Below are 27,047 nucleotides of genomic sequence, written 5' to 3' on the forward strand. Positions count from 1 at the left end.
CGTAGGCCATGTATTTCTAGTCTGCGGTGTTGTTGATTCTAGCTTATCTCAAATTCATAGCCTGATGGTGACTATCATAAAAGGATAGTGGAGAAACCAACTATAGCAGCTGCGTTCTCCTTACATTCCTATGAAAGTTTGAACACTGAGGTTCAGTGGAAACTGGACTGGGATTCAGAGTTTGGTCTTGGCTGCCTCTAACTCATTCACTGTGAGTGGCCTTGCAAGTCACTTAGTTTCTTCAGGTCTCGCTTTTACCATCTGTAAAATCAAAAGGTTGAACTAGATTCGAATTCCTGTAGCTCTACTATAAATTAGGTAGCCATCACACTCTCAACGTTCCAAAAACTGCAGATTTTTTTAGCAGTTGGAAGTAGTAGCTACTATTTATTGAACATTCATTCTATGCAGAGCACTGTACAAAGGCTTTATGTAAATATTACATTTTTCTTAGTCTAGTCCATAAATGTGCTGCCAGAAATCTCTTTATTAATAGCTTTTAGTATTATGTTGCTAATGAAGATTTTTAGCTATTCATTGTATACCCTTGGACAGTCCTAGGACCTGACCCTATCTTCCAGTTTAGGAGAAATAGCACTCTGTTTTGCTGGGCTGCCGTTTATTTTTGTTTGTCTGTCAAATGAGGAGTTGAACTCTTCTCAGATCGCATCCGGATCGAGTGTTCTATGATTGATCTATTCAGTTTTCTGTGTTGGCTCAGTGAATCTGCTCATAATTTATGCAGAGTAGATCCTCAACAGATTTTGTTAAATGAGTAATAGGGTTCTACTTCTTTTACTTTGAGAGTGTTGTAGTCATTATGTACTTCAAGACTTACTCTTAAGGGTTTTGATGGTCACAGCCTGTTGACCAAGACTTTTTTCTACAGCCATAAGCTAATAATAGGTACTTGCATCTTAGACACTGAACTTAGCATTTTATTCATATTGTTCCAATTATCCTTACAAAACACATTTTTCTAATACTCTATGGTTTATTTGCCCGTTTGCAGTAGCTTTATAAATGAACCTCCTTCTATTTTTGTCCAGCTTCTTCTATATATTCCCCACAAGAACTGACAGTGATCTTTAATGATGTGTATCAGAGAATGACTTTTCCATTTCCCCCCATTAACTTCCTGTTTCACTTAAAAATCTGACTCCTTTACATGGTTAATAGACTCTACATAATCTGGTTTTTCTGTCCTCATCTCATACTGCTCTCCCTTCATGTTATTTCAGGTTTCAGTTCAGATGTCCACTTCTGAGTGAATCCATTGTAAAGTAGACCCTTTACACTGCTTTATTTTCTTCATAACATTTGTCATGATTTGAAATTACTTGCTTACTCGATCATTATCTCCTTCCTCTAGAATAATAGCCCTATGAAGGCAGTGGCCCTGTCTGTTTTGTTCACTGCTCTAAACCCAATTCTTAGAACAGAGTCTACCTCATTAAAAGGCCCTGAAAAAATATTTCTTAACTGACTGGGGGAATGGTTCTTGTGACCATAATTGTATCCATAGCCATTCATTTGAATGATATAACTTTGTTTGATTTTGTTGCCCAGGAGCAATGAATAAGGGCATTAGCAACTCTGCCAGAATTTTCCTGAGCACTCAAATTACCCTGATACAAAAAGTTCTTACCACGCACTGCTGAAATAGTATCAGATGCGTTGTAGAGTTTTGATGCAGTGTAGGGATGTAAATCATTTATTTGTTAAACAATTATTGTCTTATTTATTTCCAGACACTGTTTTTGATACTCAGGATAAAAAGATTACGAAGACACATTCCTTGATCCCAGGGAGCTCATATGCTAGTGGGGAAAACAGATATGTAAGTAGATAATTATTATAGAATGTAACCACAATGATAGAGATTTGCAAAAGATTTGATTGGAACATAGAAGGGACTTTTTTTTTTAACATGGGCAGGCTCCGGGAATCGAACCCGGGTCCTCGGGCACGGCAGGCAAGTGTTCTTGCCTGCTGAGCCACCGTGGCCCACCCAGAGGACATTTGACCAAATCTGGGGAGATCAGAAAATACCTTAGTTGTGTTTTAATCAATCAGTAAGAGGTAGGCAGGTAAAGGAAGGCTTAGTGACTGTGGGAGGGAGTCATTTAAAGGCACAATGTGAATAAATGCATAGAGGAATAAAACAGTCCAAGAAATTAACTAAATTTGAAAGAGAGGCAGGAGCTAGGGTTTTTGGGGCATGCTAAGGAGCCTGAATTTTGTCTTAGACATAGGTAATAGGATGCCATTGAAGGGTCATAACTGTGCTTTTGAAAGACTGATAGAGCTTAGCAGAGCAGATGGTGGTTTGGAAGTGGCAAAACTGGAGGCAGGGAGAGCAGTTACGGGACATGTAATGATTTAAGTGAGAACTACTGGGACTGAACCACCAGGGCAGTGGTAGTAGGAATGGGGATGGGGAAGAGATATTTGATAAATATTTAGGAGATTAAATTGGCTGGGTTTATTGATGGGATTTGTGATCGAGATAAAAGAAAGAAATGATTCCTAGTGTCATTGTGGCAACAGTTCCCAAAGGAATGTAAACCTGACAAAGAATTGATATCATCCTGGTGATTTATAAAAATTGATTATAATTGTTATTTTCCCAATTAAATACAAGATTTATTTTTTTTTGGTTGAAAGTGTTTTATGACTGCAAAGTGGCAAAAATCTGCAAATGACAACTTCCTGCAGTTGGATTAGACCTAGATTTTAAAAATAAAGCACTGAGTTTAAACCCAACGTTGGTTCCCACCTGTTCCTAGGGATGCTTTAAGAATTAAACCTCTATTTTTAGGGAGAGTAGTACTTTCACTGCTTTAAGATAACTGGGTTCTACAACTTTGTATGTTTATTTTTAGGTGATTGCTCCAATACCTTTCACCAAATGTAAATATTTGTGGGGTTCTTGAAGGAAATTGGAATAATTGCAGAGCATTAGCTACTTTAATTGTAAATAAACTTGAAACAATTTTTTTCAATTACAAAAATAAACTGTCTCTGAAACCACTTTTTTGTATAGCTCACATGATCGGTATCCCAAAATCCACATCTAGCCTCAGGAATTCTATTAAGTATCATCGCTTTGCAGCTGTTGCTTTATATAGTTGTCTAGTATCACTGGTCTTCTGTTGAGATCAGTAGTCTATAGTTAGAATAATCCCTAGAGTTTGAAATAACTAATTCCCTTGTGGGAGAAAAATTGTTTGTATACTATATTATTCACCTTTTAATCTTCTAGATAACAGTGCATTTCTTTTATTCCTAGTTAGGGATCTTATGCCGAACATGGAGTACAGAAACATTTTAATGAAAATTGATTGAAAATGTTGGGTTTCTTTTATTGTATCCGTTTCTAATGGTTAGCTTTTTCATTTGGGAAACAAAGAAAAACCCTTAAGGCAGTACAGTGAGCCCAGTGACTTTGTTAGTGACTCCTTAAACAGTGATCATGGTTATTGATTGCCTAGGGCTGGGTGGATTGGGGGGAAATGGGGACTGATTGCTAATGGGTATGAGGTTTCTTTTTGGGGTGATGAAAATGTTCTAAAAGAAGTTGCACAACTACATGAATATAATAAAAGCCATTGAATTGCAAACTTTAAATGGGTGAATTGAATAGAATATGAATTATCTCAATAAAGATATACGTTTATGTTTTTTTTAAAGTGGTCATTGAAACAGTTTAGTGGAATTCAAATGAAATATTTCTTGGCAAGCAAGAAATTTCCTTACATTTTCATATTATTTCTACAATAATTAAATACAATTTTTATTTAACCTTTGAACTTCCTGTATGAACCTTTTTGAAGGATACGCTCTACTGCCTGCTTAACCTTCCTACGTAGTTCCTCATTTTCAGGAACAGCATGTCATTTAGACATATTTAGTTGAGTAAGTAGAGAGTGTAAAACAGGAAGATTGAAAAGACCATTGACGTTAACCTACCAAAGTTATATGAAATTGGGCAAGCCACATAATCATCTCAAGCCTTAGTTGCTGCATAAAATGAAGCTGATGGACCGGATCCTAGGTCTCAAACTCAATTGCCCACCGGACTAAACAATTAATGTAAATGAGGAAAGTTGGTTAGTTATAATCAGGAGCAGTAGGGACCATGGTGTATAGGAGGTATATGCTCTTGTAAAGAGGTCATCCACTGCTCAGTTTTGGTCTATTGTTGCCGTATCTTATTGTGAACCCAGTGTAACTGTACTTTTTAATTTTTAGGAAAAACAGGAACTGGGTATTTTTAAGGTGAGATCTCCTGATCTTTAAATATTGAAACGAACTAAAAGAAATTGTAAGTACCGCAAGTCAGACTGCAAGGGATGAAGAGAGTCTTTCATGGGCCAAATATGTTCTATAATACTGTCAGTTTGTGAGGTACAGACTAGATGATCTTTATTGACCTGAATAGCTGTAGGATTCTTTTTTTTCTCTTATCAAAATATAATGTGGTAAATACCCAAGAATATGTGTAGCACATATGTAAGTTATAAAGCATAATGCAAAATTAATAAGTAGCCCTTATCTGGCATATAATCTCCCTAACTGTTCCTTTCCTTTCCCATTTTCCTGTTCTCCCCTCAGAGGTAACTAATATCCTAAATTGTGTTTAGATGCTGTATTAACTGGGGTTCTTTAGAGAAACAGAATCAGCAGGAGAGATCCATAGATAGAAAATTTATGAAAATATCTTATGTAACCATGGGAATGTAGAATCCAAGGTCTGTAGGGCAGGCCGCAAGCTGGTAACTCCAATGAAGTTCCTCAATGAACTCTCAGGAGAGGCTGGCTGGATAACTAGTTATCCTGAATGGAAGAGTCCAAAATCCATAGGGCAGGCTGTGAAGATGGTGACTCCAATGAAGGGTCTAGACAAACTCTACAGTAGAGACTCACTGGCAAAACAGGAAGAGTGACAGTCTTTTCTGAATCCTTAAAAGTCTTCTGTGATTAGATTAAGTTTCATTGCAGAAGACGCTCTCCTTGGCTGATTACAAATGCAATCACCTGTGGATATAGCCAACTTAATCATGATTTAAGTCCTTGAAATGTCCTCATAGGCCAGCACGTGCCTGACCAGACAGTCGGGCACCTCCACCTGGCCAAGTTGACATATGAACCTGACCATGACAGATGCCTAAACAATGCATTGTTTAGATATGCTTGATTTTGAGCTTTATAAAAATGAACATAGCTTTCTGGAATTTTTCTCACTCATAATATTTGAAATTGATAAATTATTGATTGTAATTTGTGTTTTTTTCACTGCTGTAAACTATTTCATCATGTGACAACACCATAACTTATCTCTTCTCTAGTCTATAGACACTTAGGTTATTTTCAAATTTTAGCTCTCATGAACTATGCTGCCATGAGCATTCTTATACATATATATCTTCTGAAGGCCATGCTCAAGAGTTTTTCTAGGTGATATTACCTCAAGAGTTTTCTAGGAATAGAGTTGCTGGTTTTATGATATATGAAGGCTTAACTTCCTGAGAAAATATCATACTGTTTTTCAAAGTGTTACTGATTCAGCCCCATGCTCTTTTACCCTGGAAATTTCCATACTCTTTGTCTTCTCTAATTTTTTGTATTCTCTTCTTGCCTGCCTTTTCTTCTCTTGGTAGAGACAACCTTTTCCTTCACTGGCCCTCTTTTTTTCTAGTGCTAACCATGTGTTCTCGCCAATTCATTCAGGACACTTTCTCTTAGGCAAGTATACCTTGGAGATAATTGCCAGTTTTGTTCTAGACCACCGCAATAAAGCAAATCACACGAATTTTTTTGTTTCCCAGTGCCTATAAAGGTTATGTTTACACTGTACTGTAGTCCATTAAGTGTACAACAGCACTATGTCTAAAAAACTAATATAGGATGGTGCAACAGTGGCTCAGTGGCAGAATTTTCGCCTGCCATGCCAGATACTTGGGTTTGATTCCCATAGCCTACCCATGCCAAAACAAACAAACAAAAAACCGAATATACATGCCTTAATTAAAAAATACTTTATTGGCTCAGTTGCAGAATTCTTGCCTCCCATGCTGGAGACGCAGGTTCAATTCCTGTTGCCTGCCATGTAAGAAAAAAAACTTTATTGCTAAAAAAATACTAACCATCATCTAAGCCTTCAGTGAGTTGTAATCTTTTTACTGATGGAGAGTCTTGCCTCAGTGTTGATGGCTGCTGACCAATCAGGTTAGTGGTTGCTGAGGTTGGGGTAGCTGTGTCTATTTCTTAAAAGAAGACCAAAATGCAGATGCATCAATTGACTTTTCCTTTCATGAAAGATATTTCTTTAACATATGATACAATTTTTTGGGGGGGGTTTTGTTTCTTTTTTTTTTTTATTAAGATTACAACTCACTGAAGGCTTAGATGATGGTTAGTATTTTTTAGCAATAAAGTTTTTTATTAAAAAAAAAAACAACAAACCAACAAAACAATAAGATATTATTCCATTCTACATATATAAACAGTAATTCTTAATATCATCACATAGTTGCATATTCATCATTTCTTAGAACATTTGCATCGATTTAGAAAAAGAAATAAAAAGACAACAGAAAAAGAAATAAAACTATAACAGAGAAAAAAAAAGTTATACATACCATACCCCTTATCCCTCACTTTCATTTACCACTAGCATTTCAAACTAAATTTATTTTAACATTTGTTCCCCCTATTATTTATTTTTATTCCATATGTTCTACTCTTTTGTTGATATGGTAGATAAAAGGAGCATCAGACACAAGGTTTTCACATTCACAGAGACACATTGTGAAAGCTATATCATTGTTTAATCATCACATATGATACAATTTGATAGCATTTTACTCACAGTAGAACTTCAGAATTGGAGTCAGTACTCTCAAATTCTGCCACTGTTTTATCAACTAAATTTATGTAATATTCTAAATCCTGTACTGTCATTTCAGTAGTATTCATAGCACTTCATCAGGAGTAGATTCCATCTGAAGAAGCTACTTTCCTTGATCATCCATAAGAAAACTTTTTCATTCACGTTTTCTCATGAGATTGCCACAATTCAGGCACATCTTTAATCTCTACTTCTAATTCTAGTTCTTTTGCTGTTTTCACCACATCTCTACAATTACTTCCTCTACTGAAATCTTGAATTCCTCAAAGTCATCCTTGAGGGTTGGAATGAACTTCTTCCAAATTCCTATGAATGTTAATATCTTGACCTCCTCCCATGAATCATAAATGTTCTTAATGACATCTAGAATGGTGAATCCTTTCCAGAAAGTTTTTAATTAACCTTGCCCAGATCTGTTAGACAAATCACTATTTATGGTAGCTATAGCCTTATGAAATGTGTATCTTAAATTATAACACAACTTGAAAGTTGAAATTACTTCTTGATCCATGGGCTACAGAATGAATGGTGTTAGCAAGCATGAAGACAGTATTCATCTCGCTGTACATCTCCATCAGAGCAACAAAAGATTCTGATATTTTCTTCAGGTTTTTGAAATTACTACTACATGCATCCAGGCTCATGTTAGTTATAATTACTGATTGTCTCCTGTATACTTGGAATTGCTTTAAAGAAATTTTGTATGGTCATTGACTCTGTATATCTTTGTTTTAGCAACTTTTTTTCTCAAATTGACTTAAAAAATTAAGCTGATTTAAATTTTAAGAAATTTCTTCCTTTATTACCAGATATTATTTGTCAGTGAAGGAAGAGTAGATGTAATCATTTTAACTTTCTCCACAGTCTTAAGTTACACAAGGTAATGGAAAATTTCCAGTCTCCATATGTTATATAGATTTAAGATAACAGACATTGTATGATTTTCTTTTATGTGAAATTCTAGAAAACACAAACCTATCTATAGTGACAAAGCAAGTCAGTGGTTCCCTGGCACAGGAACTGGGGGAGAGGATCGACTCCCAAAGGGTTAGGGATGAATAGTGGGACTGGCTTGATTGTATTTTGATTGAGGTGATGGTTAAAACATGTAAAATCAGTACAGATTATTGTACATAAATTATACCTAAGCAAAGCTGATTAAGAGAAAATCATTTAAGACCAGGCGTACATGTGCATGCATACACACACCCACACACACAACTTATATTTGGATCAAGTGTTTTTTGATATGTAGCATCATCTAATATTTCCATATATATAGTAATTAGGCATTGATATCAATTATGCCATTGAAGGGGAGAAAAACACTTTAAAAAATTGTTGAAATAGTTTTAAGTTAGAAACCCACAGAATCAATATTTGAGAGTAGTATGTTTTGCAAGTATGATATATCCACTTCAGAATCTGTGAATTGATTCTGTACTATGTTATTCAGCTTTTCCTCAGTCTAATAATAGAAACAATCTTTTAATAATGTTAAAAGTCTTTGATGAGTGTCTGCTTGTTTCTAATAAGTCAGGCAACCAACACTTCCTATATGCCAGGCTCAGTTCTAAGCCCTGCGATTCTGGTGCTGAATAAAACAGCATAGCCCCATCTGCATGGAGTGTTTTAAGATTTCACATTAGTTTTACTTAAGTAGTTTCTTTCATCCTTACAATATCCTTTGAGAGAAGGAAATGGAACTCAGAGAAACTAGGTGACTTTGTCCAATGACAGTTATTCTGACTCCAAGTTTAGTTTCCTGTGGTTTAGATTGGTAGAGCTATGTAGTTTAGGTGGCTGAATGGAATGTTTGAAGGAATATATTAAACCATTGTATATTAGCTACATCCTGGAATGCTGATAAACTTCTTTAATAGTGTTTAAAATCGCATTATATTCCCCTTTCAGTTGATTTTCTCTGCTGTCAGGATAAGAAAGATAGAATTTCTGCCAAATGGATTTCTTTCAAGTCTCTATTTCTGATTGTTACCCCAGCAGCTGAGCCCTAGCTGTCTCTGAGCTTGTTACAGATGAGAACTATCTGCATTTTTGTGGCATTGGATGTGAGTGGGCCCTACACATAAAAACCTCCCTATCTGACCTTCATTGGATTTCACTGATTTGCAGGGCATTTGCCTGGTGGTGACAACTGTGAGAGACTCCATACTGAAGCAGATGTGCAGGAGGAAACCAGTCTGCTGAGCTGAGCATACTGACTGGGCCTTCAGGGAGTCAGGTAACTGGGGTGCTTTTGTAACTACTTTTGAAGTAGGCAGCGTGAAATAGTGGAAAGAATATGGGATCAGCTATGAGAAGACCTGAATTCTGATCTTGGAACTGCCGCTTGAGAAGTATATAGTCTAGGGCAATGAATTGATTCATTCTGAATCTTTTTCCTCTGTAAACTGAGGAGGTGATACATGTACTGTTAGTAAATTTCAAAATCATTTTGCAGAATGAAGGAAGCCAGATACTAAGAGAATGTGTTGTATGATTTCATTTATATAAAATTGTAGAAAATGCAATTAATATATAGTGACAGAAAAGACGTTGCCTAGAACCTGGGGCAGAGGGAAGGATTGAATGCAAATGGTCATGAGAAATCTTTTGACGATGGAAATGTTCTGTATCTTGATTGTGATGGTGGTTTCACAGGCATAGATGAGTGTGGTGTTGATTGCACAGGTATAGATTATTGTTAAAACTCATAGAATTGTATACTAGTGCACACACATGAAAACAAGGATCTGAACACTGTTTCAAGGGCTTAATGAGAAAGAACATTGAAATCGATGGCATTATTTGCCAGGTTTGGGAGGGGAAAAAAATAGCACAAATGCTATATCATTTCCCTTCTTTGCTCTCAGTTTTCCTATAAAGTTGTAGCTAATATAGGAATATTCAAACACTAAACAAAATCAACAGTCATCAACTTTAACTGCTCATTCTTCCTTTACTCATTTGTCATTTTTATCTGAGTTTTTGTGAACTAGTAGTAATAGAGGGCATTTGAGATCAAACAAATTTCCTAAATATTTGAAATATTCTACCCTGTATTCCACCTGGCTGATTGTTTTGCTTCTAAGTAGTTATTGTAGCCTGTCATCTTTATGTGAGGAATACCATTTACATCCTTACAGGACCCCTAGTTAAATTTGAATTTCAAATGAACAATGACGTTTTAATATAAATATATCCAATACTTAAACATACGTGGTTTCTGAAACAAGTCAGTGGAATGGAGAGGATGGGGACTGCCCTGTTATGTTTAAAACAAAACTTAACTGACATAACAACCAAATGTATGAACTTTGTTTGGATTCTGATTTGAACATAAAGATATTTTTGTATAAAGATATTTAGAAAAATATATTTAAAGATTTTTTGAGATAATTGAAATTAGATTGTGGATCAGATAAAAAAGATACCCAAGAATTGTTTTTAACTTTATTAATATAATAATGGCCTGATGGTCATATAAGAAAATATCCATATTTCTTAGAAATGAATTTTGGAATCTGGAATTTATTTAAAATACTTCAGCAAAGGAAAGAAAGTATAGAGGAAGCAAGAGTCGCAAATTTTGATAATGAAGAATCTGGGGATAGAGACATGGAGGTTTATGGTATAATTTTATTTACTTTTGTGATGTTGATAATTTTTAAAATAAAAATATTTTTAAATACTGTGAGTAGATCCCTATGCATTTTTGTATTAGGCACTTAGTAGGTGCTATACAGAATGTCTCTAGCAAATTCATAATAAAAAAATAATAATACATTTGTTGAGGACTTCAACATATCAAATTTTATTGTTAAAATCTGTAGAAATTATCATCACAGGTTTAAACTTGAAGTAGCTGAGGCCTAGAGACGTTAATTTGACCATGTGTTATATCTAGTTCAAGCCTGACTGGATCCTGGATCATTTTCCTCCTATTCCAGTAATCTGCTGTATTATTATTATTACTATTTTTACTGGGTGATCTGACAGGCATTTAAAATAAAAGCCTTATTTGACATATTGAAATAGAAAAAACAATCATATGGATGTTTGCTCCCTCTGGTGGCAGTGGTAGTCTTAAGAATCTATGTTTATTGGGCATCTAGGATATGTTATCCTGATGTTTTAGTATTAGTTAATTTCTAAATCCATTGAAGAAGCTGACACATCAGTATTTTATCATAGTTAACCTATTTTTTAAAAATATGGAGGCATGTCCTAAACAAAGAAAATGGTGAATGAAAGTAAAAGTACATGTTTGAACAATACAGGATATGGGTAGGTATATGGAAAGGTTCATTCTCTTGGTAAGCCTACCTAAGGAGATCTGTGCTGGAGTAAAGGGATCACTTTAAGAATACTTTCTCTAGCACCTAGAAGCCTAATCAGATAATTAAGGAGAACAACCAAATCCAAAGCTGGTGGTCTGTTAACAGGATAAATAAATGAATAAAACTGTTGGTTATTGCAGCTGTAAATTATAGCAGTTAATTTACACATTTGGCAACTTGAATTTAAAAATCTGTAAATAAATTTGTGGAAGGAGAAATTATTTTAGTTTAGTTCCCCCCCACCCAAGAGAGACTTGTTGCTCTATGTAGGTTATAACCTTTGTCAGGGTAACTGCTATAATTTACAGCTGCAATAACCAACAGTTTTATTCATTTATTTATCCTGTTAACAGACCACCAGCTTTGGATTTGGTTGTTCTCCTTAATTATCTGATTAGGCTTCTAGGTGCTAGAGAAAGTATTCTTAAAGTGATCCCTTTACTCCATTCTCCTCTACTCGCTTAAAATATACCCAGTAATACAATTTGGATGAAGCATGAGGATTTACACTGAAATTGTCAATCTAAAATAGCAACAAATAGATAAACACTGGCTTTACTTTAGGAGTACTCCAATAGAGTTTTTTTGTTAAATGGAATTCTAGTTCAACCAGATTAAATAAAATAGTTTACATAAAGCACCTGGTGTAGTGCTTGGCATAAAATAGAACTCAGTAAATTTTAGTTTAATTAGATCATCAGAGTAATATAACTGGACTATCAGCTGAAATAATAGAATGAGCCTGGTTATATAAAATATTTTCCTATCTATATATATATGAGGTTTTCAGGGTGACGTTGGTAAAGACTTTCTGTATTAGGCTCTTTTAGGTTGTAAGGGCCCTGAGGATATCTCTGTTAAACTTTGGGGGATGAAACTTGTAGACCATTAAGAGATTCAGAAAAAAGGCTGTAGTCATATAAGCAGACTTCATGTGATTTTTTGATCACTTGGTTGTCTTGGGTAAAAATTAAAAATGATGGATCATTTTGTCCCTTTGACTGTCTAAGGGGATTCTGTTCATTCAAGAATTACTTGTGACAAACTCTGGAATCTGTCCTGTAACTGCTTGTTAAAGAGTACTTTGAAAACTATTGTTTTTTTCTTTCTTTGCTGTGTATGTATGTAATACAATATGAAAAGTTAAAAAAAAGTACTTGTTACACACCTATCTAGCTAGGTTGAGATCATATTGTTTTAGTCTTTAAATACTCACACTACAGGACAAGGCAGAAGCATCTTACATCTTCTCTAGAACAGAGGTACCAATACATAAAGACTAAAAAAAGTGAATATGTGTGTAATAAATACTCTTATTGGTTTTGCTACCAGAACACCATAGCAGTTTGAAGACAGAAATCACGTCTTTTTGGGATAATTCATCTATTCACCAAATTTTATTTATTTTAATAGTATATTATTTTTTAACTTTTTATTTTGGAACAATTTCAAACTTGCAGGACAGTTCCAAAAATAATCTAAAATTTATTCAGAGAACTCCAATATACCCTTCCCCCCAACACACCCAGATTTATCTGTTTGCCTGTCTGTCTATTCTAAACATTTGAAGGAGGTTGCATATGTCATGGTCCTTGAATACTTAATGCTTCCGTTATATTTCCTAAGAACAGGAATATTTAATGTGAATTGGTTTTAATGGCTATAACAAATAACATGGGGAAATCTTATGTTAAATAAAAAGTAGAGTGCAGTATAATTATGAGTATAGTATTGTACACAATATAAAAGATGCATTGCAGTAAGATTAGAAGGAAAAACTAAAATAGTGATAAGTATCTCAGGGAGCGTTGACTAGGGTAAATGGAATTAAAAAATTTTTTTTTCAGTAAGTAAGTGTTCTAAACCCTGTCCTGGGTGATGGATAATAGTGACTAGGAGTGACAGTAGGAGAGGTAATAATAACCACTAGCATTTATTGCTATACAATGAAAAGTATTCTTCCCACACTTGCCCTCTATCACCCAGTTTCTTATCCCTCAGGTACCAGTATTAGTACTTTCTTATGCATTATCCCAAAAATAGTTTATGCCTGGTTACCAAATACATAGATCAGTATTTTTCTTTCCCTCTCCCTCTCCTCCCACCTTCCCTCCCTCTCTTTCTCTCCTTTTTCTTTTTTTTTCTCTCTCTAACAAATGGTATCTTACCATGCAAACTATTCTGTACCTTACTGTATTCATGTAACAATATATTGGAGAGCTTACTTATTCTTTATAATTACTTCATAGTATTATTCCATTTAATGTATGTACTGTTATTTATTTAACCAATCCCTATTCCATTCTCTTGCTATTACAAACAGTGCTACAATGAGTAGTTTTGTACATATGTCATTTTGGACTTTTGCACGTATCTGTAGGTTAAATTCCTAGAAAAGGAATTACTGGGTCAGTGCATAGACATTTGTAATTTTGATAGATAATGATCAGTGGAGTACACATCATAATCACCTGGGGAACTTTGTCAAAGTTCTTATGTCTTCCTCTGCCCTCTCCACCCCCAAATATGGGTGGGTTTTTTGGTTTAGTTTTGTTTTTTCCTGTAGGTCTGGGATGGGGGTCTGGTATGTATATTTTTTAAAGCTCGTTGTGTAATTCTGATGTTTACCTCAAAAGAAGAGGAAAGGCTGGACCTTTGTAATGGAATGTGGTACAAAGAAGCATACCTAATTTTAAAACAGAAGAACACAGGCTAACTGTAGGGATCAGAAAACTGATATGCTGTCAACTTGCGTAGAAGTGTGTTGGTGGCTGCTTTAATCCTCCAGTCCAGATTACTGCTATCTCTGGCATCTTCCCTTTCCATGATATTAGAGAGTATCCAAGCACTGTAAGATGAATATATTCGTCCTGCAGGTGCTAATTAAGGGTTGCAGTAGAGCCCGCAGTTATCAGAATTGGATTAGGGAATGTTTGGTATGTGGGTGGGTGTGGAAAATACAGGATCTTGTACAGTCTGTGGAAATTGAGAAGACTGCAGTGCTCTTACAACCCGTTCCCCTGGGTTAAGCTGAGCCAATTGCGGAATATAGCTGCTTAGAAACAACTTAAAAAATGACTTAAACCAAAACATCGAGGGCTTATTCTGTTTTAGTTTCTGTGCTGGCTGGTAAAGAGAGCAGCAATGCAGAAGTAATAACTAATAACTAGTGTCAGCGTTCTCCAGAGAAGCAGAATCGGCAGGAACTATTAAGAGATTTATTACAGGAATTGGCACAGGTGACTGTGGGTTTGGCAAGTCTGAATTTTCTAGGGCAGGCCACAGGCTGGGAACTCTATGGTGACGTTGAATTCCTTAGGAGAAGCTGCTGGCTGAAGTAGAGATAGAAATTCTTTCTGACTGCTGAAATCCTCATTCCCCGCCTTAAGACCTTAGACTGATTGCATGAAGAGACTCCTGACATTGCTGAAGGCTGTCTATTTTGATTCTAGATGTAATCAGCCATAATCGCAATTAACAGACTAATAATTTAAAACATCTAAGAAATACCCTTACAGTAACAATCAGGCAAGTGCTTGTTTGGCCAAACAGCTGGATGGCATAACCTAGCCAAGTTGACGCACGATACCAGTACTTACTGGGCATCAAATATGTGCTAAGTATGTAGCAGGCATTGTGCTGAGAGTTTTACGAGTATTTTTTCATTGTATCCTAATCCTAGGAACCTACAGTTAATTTCAGAGATGTTAAATTAATGACTTGCCAAAAATCACATACTTGTCTACCTCATAGGATTGTTTGGAGCTGACAAAAGTGCTTAAAACAGTGCCTGGTACAAAATAAGTGTTCAATGAATACTCAATAAATACTAGCTATTATTATTATTACTGAAACACAGGGAAAACCAGTTATTCCCTACTAGGACAGTCCTCACAGAAAAAAAAATATAAAGGTTTTTCCTGGGAAAGACACTGTTCCAGGTAGAAGAAACAGTATTAAAGGAATTGGTGGCCTGGTTTAGCTACTGCATGGGGTGGTTAGTGGTGAAATGGTAGAAGAGGTTGAGAGATGGCTTCAGGGAGGAGAAAACTCTTGATTGATTTTGAAAGAATGGTTGTAACATTTTAGTAGGCACAGGGCATTGGAAATATTTCAGGCAGAAATACCAGCAATTAAAAAGGCCCACAAGTGCTGTAACCATTATCTACTTCTGTGTAGCAAACTCAAAACTTAGTGGCTTGTGTATGAGAGAGGGGGGTGCAGTATATGGGAATTTTGTACTTTCTGCTTGAATTTTCTGTAATTTCTCTAAAAACAAACAAAAATAAAAGTCATTTCATTTGCTTACTGCTCTGTGGTCAAATATTTGGGCTGGACTTAGCTAGGTAGTTCTTCTCCTGGTCTCATCTAGGGTCACTCGTGTGGCTGCAGTCATTCATGTGAGGACTCTCCTGGGGCCGGAGGCCAAATATCGCCTCTGTTGTCTGGCTTTGGTCACAGCCATTGACTGGCCTTACTCACAAGGCAGCAGAGAGTTCCTAGAGAACCAATAGGAGCTGCAAGGACCGTTGAGGCCTAGGCATAGAAATCATACAGTGTCACTACTTACTGGCCAAGCAAATCAAATCATGAGTTCAGCCTGAATTCAAACGAAGGAGAAATAGATTCCCTCTTGATTAAAGTACTTGCAAAGGATTAGTGGCCTTTTTTTTTTTTTTTAATCTACCACAAATGGAAAAGAACAGGATAAGTTTAGGATGTTTTACTCAGTCCCTTTGGCCTTTTCTTTAGCCTAAATTGTATTTCATCCAAAGTTAATCATACAAGTTCCTTTAATCATCTTTATTACCCTACCCTGAACTCTTTATCTGTTTTTCCTAGAATGGAGAGAAGATATTAAAATGAAAAAAACAGAAAAGCTTTACCTGGAAATAAATTGAATTTGGAGAACTTTGAACTACAAAACAATTTTAGAAAATAAAATGCAGTTTACTTACATTTGAACAGTCTCCTGAACTTGAACTAAGTTAACAGTGGTATAGCAAAATGCTCAGGGTCCTGGCTTTAATGAATAAAACAGGACTACATGTTATTATGTCAATTGTTAGTATTTAATTAAATATCTTAGTGTTGAAATTTTAAATAATTTTAACATAAACCATTTAAAATCTTCTTTAAAAAAATTTTTTATTGTGAAATATGACATATATATAAAAAGGCAATAAATTTCCAAGTACATTTTAACAATTAGTTGTAGAACAGATTTTAAAGTTTGGTATGGGTTACATTGCCACTGTTTTTCGTTTTTTCTTCTAGCTGCTCTAAGACACTGGAGTCCAAAAGAAATATCAGTATAATGATTCAGCAGTCATACTTATTTGTTAAATCCTGTCATCTCTATCATATTCCTCCTTTTTTTTCTTTTTTGTATTAATATATATGCAAAATAACAAATTTCAAAGTATATCACAACATTTAGTTTTAGAACAGATTTCAGGGTTTGATATGGGTTACAATTCTACAATTTTAGGTTTTTACTTCTAGCTGCTCTAAGGTCCTGGAGACTAAAAGAAATATTAATATAATGATTTAGCGATCCTATACTTTTGTTAAACCCTACCTTCTCTTTATAACTCCACCATCACCTTTGATCTTTCTCCCATTCATTAGGGGTAATTGGGCTATGCCCATTTATAATTTTTTCATTAAAATCTTTAAAAAAATTTCTTATTTTGAGATACTTTCTAACTTTCAGGACAGTTACAAAAACAATACAAACCCTATACAGACAACTCCCACTTACCCCTATCACTTCAGATTCACAGATCCACCAATTTTAACATTTTGTCACGTTTACTGTATCATTCTGTCAATCCAGCTGTCTATCCATCTATCTTCTATCAATCCATTGTCTGAACACTTGACTGTAGGTTGTATACATCATGTTCTTTTGAACACTTAATACTGTTATGTACATATTTCATTTAAAATCTTGACCATAGTATTAATTCCCTAGGTGAATTCTTTTATTCATATTCTGTAATATGAATTGTAATTCTACAACCACTTTTTAGTATGCACTGAAATCCTGAATTATGTAGATTCTAAATTAATGATGTTTCTACCTCTTTATTCAACTTTTTCAATACTTAGCAGATACAAATGCTGAGCTATATTTATTTATAATCCTCAATGGTCTACTGTTTAATTCTGCTTTCCATTCTCAAAGCCTTTGTTCATTAATCATGGGAAACAGTTGTGTGACATGCCTTGACATTAAGTTGAACATCTAAAATTAGTCTTGCTACAATCAGTGGTTGGAAATAAGGTTTCAATAGTTCGTGGCATGTGTTAAGTAGAACTTGCAAGATTGGAAGGGACTCTAGAAATATGTAAGCGACTTGAGTGTGTGTGTTTGTACCCATGTACATATAAAATTGAAGGTCTCTTTGTTAAACTGATGGACAAAAAATATCTTTTTTTGACAAATTCTTCATATGTTATACAGAGCATCTTTCCTCATACACTATGCTGTTTAGAAGAGAAATATTATTTATCGAAAACTTGGTGTGATAAAATGATTTTTTGCATGTTTGTAGTTTTCATTTTTAAAGAATAATTGTATTCCATATATTTTAAGTGAATTTTTTTTCTTTCTTCAGAATTTATAGAAACTTACTCAAAAAAATGACATCTTGGTTGTATGAATGTCTTTGTGAAGCTGAACTTTCACAGTATTATCCCCATTTTACTGCCCTTGGTCTTCAGAAAATAGATGAATTAGCCAAGGTTACAATGAAGGACTACTCCAAATTGGGAGTCCATGACATGAATGACCGCAGGCGTCTCTTCCAACTTATCAAAATCATTAAGATTATGCAAGGAGAAGAGAAAGCAGTTAGTAGCCCAGAACATCTTCAGACAAGCAGTCTGTTCATCAAGCCTGAGGAATCCAGATCAGGTCCTCGCAGGCAACTGCAGTTTGATTCTCCTATTGACAACAAAGACAGAACTGCTACAAAAGATGGGTTTGAAATCTGTAATTTAACAGGTTTTTCTGCAAGTGAACAGAAGTCCACTTACCTAAAAGTGCTAGAGAACATGTTACCAGATGATTCTCAATACCAGACAAAAGCCAGTATTCTCAGTGCCACAGCTGCTGCTTCCTGTGTGCAAACAGAAGTGTGTTCTTCACGTTTTTCATCAAATCACTTTTCTCCAATACTGGGAGATTGTGATATTCCCATTGCTCAAAGAGTCTGTCAAGTTTCAGCATATAACTATGGAATTCCTCATTCTAGTATCAGGTAATAGTTATTTTTATTCTTTTTTGAGGGGGTGGGGGCGGGTAGGGTATGGTGGGTGGCCTTAGGCAAGGGCAGGCCTCTCCATCATGACCAGAGAAGAGCAGCTACTCCTTAACTTATAGTAAATGAATATAGCATAGAAATGATAGTAAACAGCTTCTGCATCTGTAATAAGAATATTTTGATGGAAAACATTAAGAAAGAACTGGAAGTTTCCAGATGGGAGGAAGATGATATTGCTCAAGTATATCAAGCAGCTGCAACATACCCAGGATATGCTAAGATTAGGCAGACCTATTTATGTATTATTTATTACAGTGCATCCATGAAAGTAGTTAACCAACCTGTACTGGAGAAAAAGTTACAAAATCCACAGGATTTTTCAAGACTTATCGTATTCACTTAAATCAAGTAGGAAACTTAAAGCATAGTAAAAAAACAAAGAACATACAGTTGAATTAAGTAGGTCTTTGGGCAGTTAGCTCACCTGCACACCCTGAAATATGATCCTGACTTTGTGTGCTTTCTACAGTCCAGCCTTGGAACAACAGATGTTTTTAGTGATTACAAAGAATAAGAAACTTTCGGTGGAGTTTAGAGTTTTGAGAGTCAGGGTGATGATAATTATTTTCATCTTGTGCTGCAAGTTAGAATTTGAAATAATTCTAACAACATTTGAAATGTTGACTTGGAGGAAGTGAGATATTGAGTAATCCCTAATGCTAACTTAATGGTATCACACAAAAAAATATGTTCTTTTAAAAATAATATTTATTTCCTTTAAAGTATTTAAAGGTAATAGATATTAATTATGGGAAAACAAAATGCATTCTTAAGCCACATTTTCTTAAAAAAAAAGCTATTCATTCCTTAAAACAAAACCCTAACCCTAACCCTAACCCTAAGATTTCAGATGCACCCATAACCAGGTGTTTTATTCCCAAAAATAGAAGACCCAATTTTAAAATTAAAAGTACCTTTAATAACTTGAAATATAGTGTTAATTTTAGAATGTTTCTGAAAACTTTTTTTTTCTGGTTTCATTTACCATATAGTACTTTTCTTTTAATTGTGAGGGGGCTAGATTGCACCATGACTTGTCAGAGTCAGAATTTTTGCTATCCTTTTAGTTAGTTCAGTGGTGAAAGATCAGATGTTTTATTAAATGTCAGTCTTTTATTGAACAATACATAAAAATTTAAATTGGAAAATTTGTAAGTAGAATAAAGATATTTCTTTGCATCATTTAACATCATCAAGTAAAGAATGGATATTTTAGTCTAACTGTTGCCATTTCATTTATTTGATCACCTCTGTGGTTGAAGTAAAAGTTGAAGTACCACCTCTACTAGGCCTAATTCTAGATGCCAGGGATATGAAATAATAAGGGTATCTGGAGGCTCTTAGAATCTTAGGGAGTAGGGTGAGTGGAAAGACAGATATAAACAAACGATTACCATATGGTGAGATAAGTGCTCTTACAGAGGCTCATTCATGGTAAACCTAGAGCAAAGGTGGTTGAATTAGGTTTTCTTACCTATTATATCATTATTGTTTTGAATTTTCCATTCTTATTATGTTTTAGAGAAATGGGGATAAGAAAGCCCATTTCTCCCAATATAATCTTTAATTTAGTCTTCTCACCCAAACACCAAATAGGAGTCAGGGCTTCAGAACCTTGAATGACCTCCTCACCAAATTAAGGCTTGAAGGTAAGAAGGCATCCTAACCAAAGAGCATTCCATCTCTACCTCAAATCAGGTTTTTATTTTTCTGATATTTCAAAAGTTCAACGTGAATTACTAGCCTCATAATTTTGATAAGTCTAAGTAACTTAGAGAACTGTTTGCCCTGATTTATTAAGATCTTGAATAAACCTAATTCAACTGTTTTAACTCTTTGCATATTAGGTATAGAGATGATTGGGCATTAAGACGAGGGCTGTTTAAGAGAACATGCATTCCTCTTTGCTCCTTGAATTTGAAAATTGTAGGTCTTAGTCCCTATTTCTCATCCTGGAATCTGGACAATTTTAAAAGGGCTATACATTTTCTATCCTCTTTGATTAACTTTTTATGATCACATTATTAATACCAACAACTAGAGATTTTTACACAAAGTACTTGCTAAAATGATGCATTTAAGTTTTCTTTTTATCATGAAAAATCAAACATACGCAACAGAAGGGAAAATAAAACAGTAAATCCCCAAATGTCCATTATCCACTTTTTTTTGGCCCTTTGCCTTATTTATTTGTTTTTTAATATTTTTATTTAAGAAAACAAATAATATATTGAACCATCAAAAATGGATATCTTACTAGTTTAACCATAGGCAAATTTAAATAAGGTATCCATATAATCATTGTAAAACATGTATTTAAGCAGTAAGTTTCATAAACCAATTTAAAATTAAGGCCACAAGGAAAAAATCTACAGATTCAGATAGCAAAGTTCTTAAATTCTAAATATTAAACGCTAACTTTAATACCACTTGATCAGTGGTCTAAACTGTGAATGTTCTCAAAATATCAAGTAGAAAATTATTACAATTGTCTGTCTACATTGTTATAGTAATAATCTAAGCTACCAAACATTTTCCTGATCTCAGGAAAATATGAAGATATAAATATTTTTGCAATTAACATATGACAAATTTTTTAAAACTTTTTTTATTAATTAAAAAAATTAACAAACAAAACATTAAGATATTCCATTCTACATATACAATCAGTAATTCTTAATATCATCACATAGTTGCATATTCATCATTTCTTAGTACATTTGCATTGATTTAGAAAAAGAAATAAAAAGACAACAGAAAAAGAAATAAAATGATAATAGAGAAAAAAAAGATATACATACCATACCCCTTACCCCTTGCTTTCATTTACCACTAGCATTTAAACTGAATTTATTTTAACATTTGTTCCCTCTATTATTTATTTTTATTCCATATGTTCTACTCATCTGTTGACATAGTAGCTAAAAGGAGCATCAGACACAAGGTTTTCACATTCACAGAGTCTGATTGTGAAAGCTTTATCGTTGTTCAATCATCATCAAGAAACATGACTACTGGAACACAGCTCTACATTTTCAGGCAGTTCCCTCCAGCCTCTCCATTACATCTTGAATAACAAGGTGATATCTACTTAATGCATAAGAATAACTTCCAGGATAACCTCTCGACTCTATTTGTAATCTCTCAACCATTGACACTTTATCTCGGTTCACTCTTCCCCCTTTTGGTCGAGAAGGTTTTTTCAATGCCTTGATGCTGAGTCTCAGCTCATTCTACGGTTTTTCTCAGTCCTTTGATGCTGAGTCTCAGCTCTTTCCAGGATCTCTGTCCCACATTGCCAGGAAGGTCCACACCCCTGGGAGTCATGTCCCACGTAGACAGGGGGAGGATGGTGTTGCTTGTTGTGTTGGCTGGAGAGAGAGGCCACATCTGAGCAACAAAAGACACTCTCCTGGGGGTGACTCTTAGGCCTAATTTTAAGAAGGCTTGACCTATCCTTTGTGGGATTAAGTTTCATATGAACAAGCCCCAAGACTGGGGGCTCAACCTATAGCTTTGGTTGTCCACACTACTTGTGTATATGGGAAGATTTTGATGATTGATTGAATCTCTGTGCTTGTGATTGGTTTGTTGAAGTCTTCTATTTCTTCCTGAGTCAGTATAGCTTGTTTGTGTGTTTCCAGGAATTTGTGCATTTCATCTAAGTTGTCTAGTTTGTTGACATATAATTGTTTTTAGTATCCTTTTATGATTTCTTTTATTTCTTCAGGGTCTGTGGTAATGTATCCCCTCTCATTTCTGATTTTTTTTATTTGCAACCTCTCTCTTTTTTCTTTGTCAGTCTTGCTAGTGGCCCATCAATTTTATTGATTTTCTCAAAGAACGAACTTCTGGTTTTATTGATTCCTTGTATTGTTATCCCATTCATTAACTCTGCTTTAATCTTTGTAGTTTCTCTTCTTCTATTTGCTTTGGGCTTAGTTTGCTGTTCTTTCTCAAGTTTCTCCAGGTGAGCTGTTAAGTTCTCGATTTCTGCTTTTTCTTTCTTTTTTTTTTTTTTTACTTTTTTATTTATTAATTAAAAAATTAACAAACAAGCAAAAACATTAACATATCATTCCGTTCTACATATATAATCAGTAATTCTCAGTATCATCCCATAGTTGCATATTCATCATTTCTTAGAACATTTGCATCAATTCAGAAAAAGAAATAAAAAGACAACTGTTCTAGTTTGCTAGCTGCTGGAATGCAATATACCAGAAATGGAACGGCTTTTAACAAGAGGAGTTTAATGAGTTGCTAGTTTACAGTTCTAAGGCCGAGAAAATGTCCCGATCAAAACAAGACTATAGAAATGTCCAATTTAAGGCATCCAGGGAAAGATACCTTGGTTCAAGAAGGCCAACGAAGTTCATGGTTTCTCTCTCAGCTGGAAGGGCACATGGTGAACACGGCGTTATCTGCTAGCTTTCTCTCCTGGCTTCCTATTTCATGAAGCTCCCTGGGAGGCGTCTTCCTTCTTCATCTCCAAAGGTCGCTGACTGGTGGACTCTCTGCTTTGTAGTGTTGCTCTCTCTGAATCTCTCATTCTCCAAAATGTTTCCTCTTTAATAGGACTTCAGAAACTAATCAAGACCCACTCAAATGGGTGGAGACATGTCATCCCCTAATCCAGTTTAACAACCATTCTTAACTAAATCACATCAACCAGGGAGATGATCTCATTACAGTTTCCAATATACAGTATTGAATAGAGATTATTCTACCTTTACGAAATGGGATTTATATTAAAACATGGCTTTTCTTAGGGGGCATACTTCCTTTCAAACCAGCACAACAACAGAAAAAGAAATAGAACTATAACAGAAAAAAAAAAAGATTATACATACCATACCCCTTACCTCTCGCTTTCATTCTTGTTTTTTAATATAAGCATTTAGGGCAATAAATTTCCTTCTCAGCACAGCCTTTGCCACATCCCATAAATTCTGATACATTGTATTTTCATTTTCATTCATCTCCAGATAGCTACTGATTTCTCTCGCAATTTCTTCTCTGACCCACTAGTTATTTAAGAGTATGTTATATAATCTCCATATGTTTGTGAATGTTCTTGTTCTTTGTTGGTTATTGAGATCCAGCTTTATTCCATTGTCATCAGAGAAAGTGCTTTGAATAATTTCAAAGTTGTAAAATGTATAAACATTGTTTTTTGTGCCCCAGCATATGATCTATCCTGGAGAATGTTCTATGAGCACTAGAGAAGGATGTATATCCTTGTGTCTTGGGGTGCAGTGACCTATATATGTCTGTTAGGTCTAATTCATTTATCATGTTATTTAACTTCTCTGTTTCCTTGATCTTCTGTCTGGTTGTTCTGTCTATGGAGGAGAGTGATGTATTGAAGTCTCCTACTATTATTGTTGAAACATCTATTGCTCCCTTCAGTTTTGCCAATGTCTGTCTTATGTATTTGGAACTCTTTGATTGGGAGCATAAACATTTATGATTGTTATATTTTCTTGGTAAATTGACCCTTTAATTAGCATATGGTGTCCTTCCTGTCACTTATGATGTCTTTACATTTAAAGTCTATTGTGTCCGATACTAGTATAGCTACTCCTGCTTTCTTTTGGTCACGACTTGTGTGGAAAACCTTTTTCCATCCTTTCATTTTCAATCTATTTGTATCCTTGTGTCTAAGGTGAGTTTTTTGTAAGCAGCATATAGCTGGATTATATTTCTTAATCCATTCTGTTGATCTGTATCTTTTAATTTGTAAATTTAATCTGTGAACATTCAAATTTATTACTGAAAAGGCATTTCTTGAATCCACCATCTTATTTATTTTATTTTATTTTTCAAATCTGTATATTCTTTTCCCTCTTTCTCTTTTTATCCTTTAAGTTACCCTCACTGGTACTCTTCAATTCTGTGCCCTCCTCCAGACCTCCTTCTTCTGTCTTTTTTTTTTCAGTGGCAGAACTTCCTTTAGTATTTCTCGTAGGCCTTGTCTCTTGTTGACAAAATCTTTCAGTACTTGTTTGTCTGAAAATTTTAATCTCTCCCTCAGTTTTGAAGGACAGTGTGGCTGGGTACAGAATTCTTGGCTGGAAGTCTTTTTCTTTCAAGATCTTAAATATGTCACATCACTGCCTTCTCGACTCCAAGGTGCTAGCTGAGTAGTCAGAACTCAGTCTTATGCGGTTTCCTTTGTATGTTGTAGATTGTTTTTCTCTTCCCACTTTCAGAATTTTCTGCTTCTCTTCAACATTTGGCATCATCCACTTTTAATGTTTGTCACAAATTTGCCAGTTACCTGAAAATTATTCATTGTTAAAAGTCTGCTATATATTAGTTTTTTAAAAATGCATTTAAAAGACGAGTAGTGTTATATGCATGATACTAGAGATTTTATTTGCTGTTTTTGACTAGTTTAGGTCCTGGGAAAAGATAATTTTTCAGCCTGTTGGAAAGCTCAAAAAATGGATTGGATAGACAATTATTATATAGTATAGCAGTCTGTTCAAAATCTATTATAAAGGCTTTTAGAGGCTACCGATCAAATTCTAGAGTATGAAGGAAGGGGATAATTCGCACCATTAAGGTACCATGAGTACATGGACCAAAGGCATTGATCCTGGTAAAGCACCTTTTTTTTTTATTATTAAATATTGCAACATACAAACCCAAACATTCTTACCATATGACCATTCCATTCTTGATATATAATCAGTAACTCCCAATATCATCACATAGTTGTATTTTCATCATTGTGATAATTTCTTAGAACATTTAAAATACCTGATTTTAGAAACCCAATTTTCTTGTTGTCTAACTTTAGTGTAGTTCATATATAGGTAAATAGTCACTTCTAAGATACATATATTATCATTAGGCTCAGCAAATAAGCCTGACAAATTTTGTATCTTTAACCCAGTGTTTCAGTTTGTTAAAGCTGTTGGAATGCAGTATACCAGAAATGAATTGACTTTTTCAAAGAGGATTTATTAGGTTACAAATTTACAGTTCCAAGACCATAAAAACGAGACAAATGAAGGCATCAACAAGAGGATACCTTCACTGAAGAAAGGCTTATGGTGTCCAGGGTTCCTCTGTCACATGAGAAGGCACATGGCGATGTCTGCTGACCGTTCTTTCCTGGGTTGGTTTCAAACGGGCTCACTCAGCTCCCTTGGATCCTTGTTTGTTTATCCTGGGGCATTTCTTTCTAAGCTTTCTTTCTTGGAGTGCTCTGTTAAAGGACTCCAGCAAACAGAGTAAGACCCACCTGGAATGGGTGGGGTTATATCTCCATGGAAACAATGTAGTCAGTGTGTCCCACCCAACATTAGGTCTGCCCCCCAATATTGGATTAAAAGAACATAGGTGGGCGGGCCACGGTGGCTCAGCAGGCAGGAATGCTTGCCTGCCATGCCAGAGGACCCGGGTTTGATTCCCGGTGCCTGTCCGTGTTAAAAAAAAAAAAAAAAAAGAACGAATCAGCATATGGAATCAATCAATAAAGTCAGTGCCAGAGAAGAAATGAGTCTGAGTTGGTGGGCAAGACCAGTCATAAAATTGTCCTAGGAAGAAGTATAAGGACCCTACTATAACAAATAAATAAATACTTGTTGGGATGTGGCAAAAAAGAGGAAATTAGAAAACAAGATACTGAGAGGGGCAAAACATATCTGGAAGGAACAAGAGGAAGAGTATATTAAGCTACCTAATTCAGGTATTTAGGAAACCCAGGTAGGTTAAGAAAAAATCAGATCAACGGTTAAGAAAATAGTAAATGTACAAAAATAATTGAATTGAAAGGGGGCAAGGGATGGATTTTAATCTTGTAAAGGACCTGGAGAGGTGGTAGCATATCGTACTAGGTTTTGGGTATTAAGCACCCTGAATTTGGGGGACATAAAGAGCATTCGTCATTGGAAGCCCTTCAGAAGACCACATCTGAAAGCCAATTACATGAATCTTAGAGCTAAAGTAACTCTTAGGTTTTTGTTTTTGCATTTTTTTTTTTCAGGGTAAGGGGTAGAGTGGGGATAGGGATGGATATAAAAGTAATAGAGAAGATTCAGCTAATAAAAATTCTCACTGTCAACACTTTAACATGTAACCTTTACATGTGCCCAATATGTAATAAAATATACTGATACTTTGACTAAAGTAGCCTTATCCTATTAAAAATGAAAACCCATTTCTAAACAAATATCAGACAGAATACCTCAGAGAAAGAAAATCCTTGGACTGAGATAGAGAAAATCAGAGTTTGTGTTCGAAAACGCCCGCTGGGCATGAAAGAGTTACGTCGTGGAGAAATTAATATCGTTACTGTGGAAGACAAAGAAACTCTACTTGTGCATGAGAAGAAAGAAGCAGTTGACCTCACGCAATATATCCTTCAGGTATGATGCTTTCCTTTTGTGTTTGGAGCTAATATTATCAAGTATGTCACTTTTTCGGTTTTTGTATGTTTGAGTAGTAGCA

General features: G+C 35.1%; 1 protein-coding gene across 3 annotated transcripts in view; it reads left to right on the forward strand.

Annotated features, from left to right (window-relative positions):
- Window positions 1–27,047, forward strand: part of KIF24 (kinesin family member 24) — an 89,379-nt gene that overhangs the window by 1,179 nt on the left and 61,153 nt on the right. The window contains exons 2-6 of one of the 3 annotated variants that reach the window (XM_077147902.1): window positions 1,752–1,840; window positions 4,255–4,327; window positions 9,047–9,155; window positions 17,877–18,521; window positions 26,776–26,965. In XM_077147902.1, coding sequence (XP_077004017.1) covers window positions 17,902–18,521; window positions 26,776–26,965 — 810 coding nt within the window. In that variant the 5' untranslated portion in view covers window positions 1,752–1,840; window positions 4,255–4,327; window positions 9,047–9,155; window positions 17,877–17,901. The remainder of the gene's footprint in view (window positions 1–1,751; window positions 1,841–4,254; window positions 4,328–9,046; window positions 9,156–17,876; window positions 18,522–26,775; window positions 26,966–27,047) is intronic. The other 2 variants (XM_077147903.1, XM_077147904.1) reach the window with 2 other exon arrangements.

This window comes from Tamandua tetradactyla, chromosome 2 (assembly GCF_023851605.1).
Source record: "Tamandua tetradactyla isolate mTamTet1 chromosome 2, mTamTet1.pri, whole genome shotgun sequence".
NCBI classification, from domain to species: Eukaryota; Metazoa; Chordata; class Mammalia; order Pilosa; family Myrmecophagidae; genus Tamandua; species Tamandua tetradactyla.